This window comes from Branchiostoma floridae, chromosome 12, assembly GCF_000003815.2.
Source record: "Branchiostoma floridae strain S238N-H82 chromosome 12, Bfl_VNyyK, whole genome shotgun sequence".
Classification (NCBI taxonomy): domain Eukaryota; kingdom Metazoa; phylum Chordata; class Leptocardii; order Amphioxiformes; family Branchiostomatidae; genus Branchiostoma; species Branchiostoma floridae.
This window is the reverse complement of record NC_049990.1, coordinates 1,637,362-1,645,922: the sequence shown is the minus strand read 5'-3', so window position 1 is coordinate 1,645,922 and position 8,561 is coordinate 1,637,362. Positions and strand designations below refer to the sequence as shown.

General features: G+C 42.9%; 2 protein-coding genes across 2 annotated transcripts in view; both read right to left on the bottom strand.

Moving 5' to 3' along the window:
• LOC118427929 (neurogenic locus notch homolog protein 1-like) overlaps window positions 1-1,849 on the bottom strand; it is a 10,823-nt gene extending 8,974 nt beyond the window's left edge. Inside the window, exon 1 of the mRNA XM_035837897.1 lies at window positions 1,781-1,849. Within this exon, the coding sequence (XP_035693790.1) occupies window positions 1,781-1,838 (58 nt within the window). The 5' untranslated portion in view covers window positions 1,839-1,849. The remainder of the gene's footprint in view (window positions 1-1,780) is intronic.
• Window positions 1,850-5,042: 3,193 nt separating this feature from the next.
• Window positions 5,043-8,561, bottom strand: part of LOC118427804 (fibropellin-1-like) — a 21,012-nt gene continuing 17,493 nt past the window's right edge. The window contains exons 5-14 of the mRNA XM_035837760.1: window positions 8,262-8,372; window positions 8,001-8,111; window positions 7,794-7,904; window positions 7,517-7,630; window positions 6,724-6,948; window positions 6,359-6,487; window positions 6,146-6,265; window positions 5,858-5,971; window positions 5,602-5,679; window positions 5,043-5,226 (exon numbers count right to left, since the gene is read on the bottom strand). Of these exons, the coding sequence (XP_035693653.1) occupies window positions 5,114-5,226; window positions 5,602-5,679; window positions 5,858-5,971; window positions 6,146-6,265; window positions 6,359-6,487; window positions 6,724-6,948; window positions 7,517-7,630; window positions 7,794-7,904; window positions 8,001-8,111; window positions 8,262-8,372 (1,226 nt within the window). The 3' untranslated portion in view covers window positions 5,043-5,113. The remainder of the gene's footprint in view (window positions 5,227-5,601; window positions 5,680-5,857; window positions 5,972-6,145; window positions 6,266-6,358; window positions 6,488-6,723; window positions 6,949-7,516; window positions 7,631-7,793; window positions 7,905-8,000; window positions 8,112-8,261; window positions 8,373-8,561) is intronic.

Sequence of the window (8,561 nt, the reverse complement as noted above, 5' to 3'; positions counted from 1 at the left end):
CATACCTGAGCATTCTCCCACACTGACAATGATGATGAATACTGCATGCCGTCTTGACGTATGAGACGGACCATCCATTGCCATGCCGTGTGCTCACCGATCATACATGTCCTCATTGTGGTTACTGTACTCGAGTGGTGCATTACAGTGCATCTTGCAGTACCAAACTTCAGTTGTTCCTTGTGGACTCATAAAGCAGATTTTTGCGCCATCTCTGGGTACAGGAAGGTGAGTACTGTTGCAAAAGTTACCTGTAAAATATTTCAATATACGGAATCATCTATCAGCTAACAATATTTTTAGACATTTACGAACTGTAATATAATGGTTTTCTTCCTTTGGTGAGATATCGTATAATACTAATGACCAAGTCAGAACAATATACAAGATGAAAGGTTTTTAGGCCGTTTATTGACCCAAAATGCATACTACTAGTTGCTTACCCTCTGGAGATTTGAGCTGATGAAAGCTCCTTGGTGACATGGATTTTGTTTTGACGCCTCGGTTTTTTATGTGATCAACTGTATGTTGTCCAGTGGTGAATGAACTTTTACTGAATGTAACACGTTATCTTGTTTACATGTATGGTTGCAATTGGCCCCCTTGGAAATCAACTCTCAAAAGTTGTAGGGGCTACCCACTGAGATCAATAAATACATAAATAGATAAATAAATAAATAAATAGATAAATAAAATATACCAAATTATCCTGAATAGTAAAGTAATTAAACACTGACCCCATTCACTTCTGTGTTATTTTTTTCAGCAGGGTGCGGTATAGATAATTGTTTATCATTCAGAAAAAAATGGCATTTGTCACGAAGACATGTTTCAACATTCTTATAATACATAAATGTATCGCAATGGCATGAATAGATTTAGCTATCTTTGTACCCATTACATTGATTAATTCCACATAATGAAATAGATACGAAAGGAACAAGTATAACCCGAAGAAAACTATCGCCACAACTAGGGCCTTCATAGGCCCTTCAACATGTCAATGAACTGTATTGGACACAGTTTTAAAAACACTAAGCACACTGAGTGATGTGTTCGTTAAGACTTCCAACAGCCTTTGACCCGTTTCTGACGTCACACTTCCGAAAGACGACGTAGTTTACTTTGATAGTTTCCATAGCAGGCGATCAGCGCCTATCCTAATAGATATCACAGAACTGATCCAAACGTTCCTGTTTTTGAACTACATTAAATCATTTTTCATAAATACTACGTCTTTTCGACTTTACGGTAAACTGCATTCAAACCAAATGTGCGTTTCCTATACACACATTCAGTGTTTGTAACATAGCTTTTGAGCCTTTTTTTTACCTTTTTGATATCGAAATACATTACTGCACGACCACAACATGAGGAAAGTGCGGCGAATCATTCTTAAAAGTAGTCAATCTCCTGCCGTTTAATAAGCGATCTGTTCTGGGCACCAACTAGCCTTACACTGACCCAAGGGAAAGAGTCAACTGCACTTTCTCTCTTGTATCAACACGGTACCGTGTAGGTTTATACACGTCGGATATAACATATTTAGGCTTCAAGTTCATGCATAAATGTCGGTACAAATGTACTCACCGACTGACCCGGCCGGCAGAGTGCCTACAGCCGCGACCAGGAGCAGAAACTTCCACATCTTATTTTGTCTGTTATGAAAGCTTAACTGTGAGGACTGCGTTCACATGGCATATTCGGATTCAAATATCTTTTACGTAATTACATTTTAGGCTTCAAATCCATCAACTAATGTCGGTAAAAATCTACTCACCGACTGACGCGGTCGGCAGGGTACCTACAGCCGCGAGAAGGAGCAGAAACTTCCACATCTTCACTGTCTGTTGTCCACGTCTCAACTGCAAGGACAGTGTTCTATTTACACCAGTTTATACCGTGTTGTTGCTGGTAGTTCTGGGCGACGGACGACGTACTGTTATAGGTCACTGTTGGCAGGCTACGAATCAACATAGCGGACATGACAACGCCGAGGCGTAATGCGAAGTTCAAATTTAAATGCCTAGGCTGACTTTTGTTGCGAAGAGACTCATTGGTTGGCTGTATGGAGACGAATGCGTTGAACAAAACTGCGGCCGGCTAGCGCTGGTTACTACAGAATGCAGGCACGGGCAGTGGTATTACACATACCCCTCTAGACTCGACTGTCTGAACTATGTTCTGTAGACACCAGTTTATACCGTGTTATTTTTGTAGTTCTGAGCGACGGAAGGTGTACTGTTGTTGATCAAAGTTAGCTATCACCGAATCAACATCACCGACTTGACAATGTCGAGGTGCACGTGTAATGCGGAGTTTTAATGAAAAATGCTTCAGCTAAATTGTGTTACCTACGAGACCTGGACGGTAATAGGTTGTATGTACGGAGACGAAGACGTTCAACAAAAGTGCTGCTGGATAGCACTGGGTATTAGACATACCCCTTCCCCCGTACACGCAAATTTTTACGCAATGCGTCCAAACTTTTATATTCAAAGATTCTCTATCAGCCGTCATTAGCACGAATCAGTGTCCGTATTTTGACTACTGTTATAGAGACACGTACGGAGGTTGTTGTATCCAACTTTCGTCAGTATCTAACTTTCGTAATATGCCGAATCCTGGATATCCAGGAATCGTCCTGAGCAGAAGGACGATTCCTGGATATCCAGAAATCGTCGCAAACAGGACGTTTCCTGGATAGACGACGGTGTTTATCCAGAACGTGTACGTGGGGGTGGAGCTTCCTGTTTTCGAGGGAGGAGACTATGCGGAGGGCGGGAGCATGTTGTTTTCGTCAGAAAGCCGCCATCTTTGTATCTCCCCGCAAGAAGATCGTGTAGTTTATTTTGCTGATCCTGGTGTTACAGAACTTAAACGAATGTTGATAATGATACTTTGATGTTTACATGTTACTTACGTATCTTTGCGTAATGAATTAACAAATGGCAGTCAAGATGGGATAAAGTTACTGTTGTTTTCCGTATAGCGACACATTCACGGTAACGTGTTAATAGCATCCAGATGGCGTCTCTTTCTCACACAAGGCCTGGTCCACATCCTGAATATCCAGGAAACGGCTTGAACAGGAGGACGCTTCCTGGATATCCAGAAAACGGCTTGAACAGGCTCAGGACGAATCCTGGATATCCAGAAAACGGCTTGAACAGGCTCAGGACGAATCCTGGATATCCAGAAAACGGCCTGAACAGGAGGACGATTCCTGGATATCCAGAAAACGGCCTGAACGCCTGACGAAAATAAGGAATTCTCCCGCCATTTTTGATTTGCGAGCAAGCGGTCACTGTGGGTCACGCACGCACCGCAATGGTATCCTGCACTGCGGGTGCCCCGTAATACTCTGAACGCATGTCTAAAGACAACCGTTGTCCACAACGATAGACAATAACAGTCGCACGACTATATTATGTGTTGTGTGTTTGAAGTTGTTTTTCGTGTAGCGTCACATTCTATTTACGTGTTAGTAGCATTCAGATGACGTCCTATCATGGGGAGGGCAGCGGTCACTTCCGGGTTTTAATCTCTCGCAACTTGAGTCTGTCGAGGTCTCACGAGGTCGACCCATATATGGAAACATGGGCGTGCATAATAATGTTTTCTGTACTGTCAATCACCATGATTGACGGCACCGGATATCCTGGATATCTAGTTTTCGTAAGGTTTTTGGACGATTCCTGGAGCCGCCGAAAAGTAGATGCGACAGAGGTGTTACAGGGGGTGAAAGTCCGATCGCCCCGAGGGACAGAGTACATAGCACAGGGTTGGCTAGCTCATCGGGAACTCCCCGGTTCCTCAACGGCGCTGGGGCCATTGGGGCTATCTCTGTGATATGCTAGGCTCCACCAGTCCTTCTTACGGGGATCGTGGAATTCGGCAGGAAAATCGGGAAAATGGCCAGTGGAGTCAGCCCACGCTAAGATCCATGTTTCCCCTGCCGAGGCCGCCAACACCTCTGGTAGCAAAACCCCATAGTGCACTTGCAAATTACGTGTTTTCCCTATAATATGCGCAGTCAGTCAGCATAGAGGTTAGTAATATAAGGTGCAAATGGCCTTTATACTGAAGGAACGGATTTCAAAGAACAAAATTTGTACACTGGTCAGTCGTAGCTAGTGTTAGATCGAATCTTTGAAGAAAAAGTGTCTGTGGGGGGTACCCTCATGTTTGAACTCCGTAAAATAAATCGTCACTATAAGAAACAATGATGTTTACCACCTAGCGAGTTCCCCTTTTTCTATAGCTATAATTACTCGGAACTCGGTACCATTATATGCAGCAATGAAATTGATAAAAACTGCCTTCGGGAGAAGAGATGATGCTTTAGCAACCGTTACTTAATGTTTAAAAAACTCAGTGCCCGAGTGGCATTGCAAACTTGTAGAATACTTGATGCACTTCCAAAGCCTTCCGCGAGAGGTCGCTACTCACCATACCTTTCAAGATATGTCATTCCATATTGAGTCTCTTGTAAAGGGCATACGCTTTTCTTCTGGTATTCTTGCTACGAAGAGGAAGGTACACCGGTGTTATAGAGCTACAGAGTGGCTTGTGCATGCAGGTAAATAACTTTGCCTGCTAGCGAAATTTATACTTGGATATTTTGTTTATATCTATATGTTCTGACTTGTATAAGTCATCAGTCAAAAAAGACAGAAATTCTAAATAAGATTTTTGCTGCAAGTGCTTTATTGATCTAAAGTCTCCTATCTCTATGTGGTGCTTGTATGTCTAGTTAGACTCTAAATCACACACAAAACGAGCACGTCACCGGAACGTACTGCGCCTGCGCGAAAAGTATAGACATGCTAAACCTTGCTAAACCCCCGGTTTACTAAAGGGCCGCATTTAAGAAAGTACGTGCGTATATAAGGGTAAAATCCCGTGTACGTTTTACATGAAACCATGTCTCTAACATATACTGTGCAACAAGCGGGATTTCAATGCAACGTTGACCAAACCAAGCCCCCAAACACCAGGGTTCGCGCAGGCGCAGTACGTTCCGGTGACGTGCTCACAAAACGCATTTTCAAGGCACGCATGAAGCGGCTATTGGCTGGTCGTTGTCACGTGGGAGGCCCTGGTTGTGACGTCACTCAGGCCTGCAGGAGAAGGCTGCCACGCCCTCAGGGGTGCAGTTCAAGCCATCCGGACAGGAGGCGCTGCTGCACTGGTACGGCAATCCCCGGGAAACGGAAGATGGGTCTAGATGCACACAGTGTTCATAAGAGGGATTTTGTAAGATTTTATTCTAGTAAAACATGATAAATTGGTACTGAACGGTTAGTTTTGTATTTAAAAATATGGAAGTTGCCTAGAATGCACGAATGCTTTCTAGAAATTAAGATGGTCAGTTATATGGAGTCCTGGTGTTCTAGTACGCATTTATAAAAATAATTCTTCTTATATCCTTTGTAAAAATGTCTTGCAAATGACTAGTTAAAACTGACTATGATGACAACTGGAGTGTCACGTTTGCAGTGAAAGATAGATGAAAGATATGCTACATCAGACAGTAAATGTAGGTTTGAATCTGCGCTTTGTTCAATGAAAGATGATATTGATATAAACTGAACTCACGAACGCATTGGAAGTAGAACGTGAAGTCCTGGCAGACAAACCCAAATGGACACGTGACTTGGGAGCACCAATCCGGGTCTAAATAAAGAGAAGACAAAAGGCAAGAAAACGTTAAGACCGATTCATGCGTTGTCACCCGTGTCAAATGTGACTGATTTTACTGCAGTCATGCACAGAACCCATCCATACCACCAGGATGGTTGCTGAAGAGTTATCGAAACGATGTAAACGGTTTTAATGTCCCTGTCACACCAACCTGACTCGCAGTGGTCTCCTTGGTAACCAGTTAGACAAATGCAGTGGTAGGAGTTTATGTAGTCATGGCAACTCCCGCCATTTTGGCACGGGCCGGAGGCACACTCGTCAATGTCTGTGGAAATATAGAGGTATTGAGCTATTCTTTCTATAGTGTTGTACTTATCATAACAATCAGAATAAGTTTTAATAGTTTATACTAATTTTAAGGGTGAGGCAGTCTGGGAATGACACCCAGATTGCTTTTAGAGATTACTGGTGGATACCCAATTGTAAGAGAAGTACTCACTAATTTCACACTGCTTTCCTCCGAACCCCTCCAGACAGTCACAGAAGGTGGTGGAGCCGCCGAAACAGGAGCTGCAGTTTCCGCCGTTCTGACACACGTTTGGTTCACAGGGTTTCAGAGCTGCAAAATTAAATTCCAAACTGATAGTCTCTTGTGAGTTTTATGCTTGCACAAGACAAATACTGTATGGTACAAGTGTTAAAATATGATTACCATCCTGACAGACGTAGTTGTGCTGCTCCGTGCAGAAAACAGTTTTCGCCCTGTAACTGTCGGAGCTGTCCAGGAGAACACACAAGTCCAAAGGGGAAGACACTTCGCCTGCTGACCAGTGCAGGGTACCTGTTTGAAAATTGAAAAATAAAATGAAACACACTAATAAGCACAGAATTTGTTGTTTGAGGTACAGTAAAAAAAGAACAATGTTTAAGTAGTCATTTTGAATTGTCAGTTAATTGTTCGATTGTAGTTGCCATTACCAAACTAAGTTTTAATGGGTATAATACTTTTTGTATCCTCTTCGTTATTGTTTATAGTATCCAGAGCATTAGGCTAACACTATTCATGAATGTATGTACCTAAGAAAGGAGATCCATCGCTGTAGAGCATAGGAAACGGCGCGGTTTTCATGGCCAGCCAGTGGGACACGCCAGTGGTGGCCGCGAAGGTGCTGGCCAGGAACAGTTCCTGCTGCTCGCTTCTCACGTCCGCCATGTGGCCGTCATTGGTACTGCAGGCTTGGGCCGCGTCTCGGTGGGTGGCAGCTGAAGTAGAGAACTGGTAGCATTCCCCGGTAAAAGATACTGGAACACACAAATAGTAAGTGAACTATATCAGTCAATCTCCATAGTAGAGAAAACAAAAGACTAGCACGATATGATTTGTCAAATTGAAGTTAATGAGGAGTTTACATTCAAAACATTGCTAGGATTGTGCTCTCGCCGCGAAAGTGCCACCTACATCGGCTACATATAGCGGTGAGAAGCAGAACTCCATTTCGAAGCTTTGAAGATGATACCTGACAGATATCGAAACGTCACCTAAGGTGAAATTAACTGGTTGTGTAAAAGAAAACTCATATATCCTACCGGCTATCAACATGATGAAATTATTCTCGGAAATGAAGTGAATGTGGAGTTTATAAATAGTCCGAGAAAAAATTTGCAAATTTTGGATTCCTAAAGCTGTTGCTTAAACTACTTAAGTATGCTGCTGGGAAGAGATAAATAATGTCGCATGAAGAATATCAATTATGATCCTACTGTATACTGTTGAGGCGACGCCTCCCCTGTGTTGCATTAAGGACTTTCTACGAACGACAGTGCGTTTTTGTCTCGTACTTTACAAAAGAGTGGTATCAGTTTCACATACCAGTTTCACAGTTCTTCCCGGCAGTACCTTTAGGACAGACACAGCTGTAGCCGCTCACGTGATCCAGGCAGGTCCCTCCCGACCTGCAAGGGCTGCTCGCGCACTCGTCTATGTCTGAAACACGAAAAAGACTTTGAGAAAAAAATACCAGAATCGGCAACTTTATACTTTTCATAAATCCGCTAATCCTGTGTACGAAACCTTGTCCATACTTTGGTGTAAATCAGTTTATTCAAATGAACAGTACTGACAATTGTTTTGAAATAAAAGTACTGACCCTGATCACAGTTGAGTCCTGTCCAGCCGTTTTCACAGCTACACGTGTAGCTCCCCACTCCGTCTGTACAGGTGCCGTGTGTGCATGGGGAGGACGCGCAGTCATCGATGTCTGAAAAATTGTATAGCCATTACACAGTCATATACAGCAAGCGTTTTTCGTTTATACGTTTATACCTAAGGATATAGCTTCAAGTCTAATACTAACTTTGATCACAGTACTGTCCTGTCCAGCCGTTCTCACAGCTACAGGTGTAGCTCCCCAAAGCGTCCGTACAGGTGCCGTGTGTGCATGGGGAGGACGCACACTCATCGATGTCTGAAAAAATACATGAATAACGCAAATTAATCTAACAAATTTTTCTCTTTTTTTGCATCTAATACAACGAAATGTCGGTTGGAAATAAAGATATATTCTCTTAGATGTCAGTAATGAAACAGGGCAAATTCATTTTAATAAAACAATGACCCTGATCACAGTCCTGTCCTGTCCAGCCGTTCTCACAGCTACAGGTGTAACTCCCCACTCCATCAGTGCAGGTACCGTGTAAACATGGGAAGGACGCACACTCATCGATGTCTGAGATAAGTGCAAGGTATTTTTTGCTGAGTTTTACAGCAATCATCTGTTCGCCCTTGTATCAAATTCAACCTTAATTGCGGTTTAAAACGGAAGCATCTTATAAAAATCACTAATAGGTTGATATTTATGATAATGCAGCAATCGCATACCGACCTTGATCACAGTCGTGTCCTGTCCAGCCGTTCT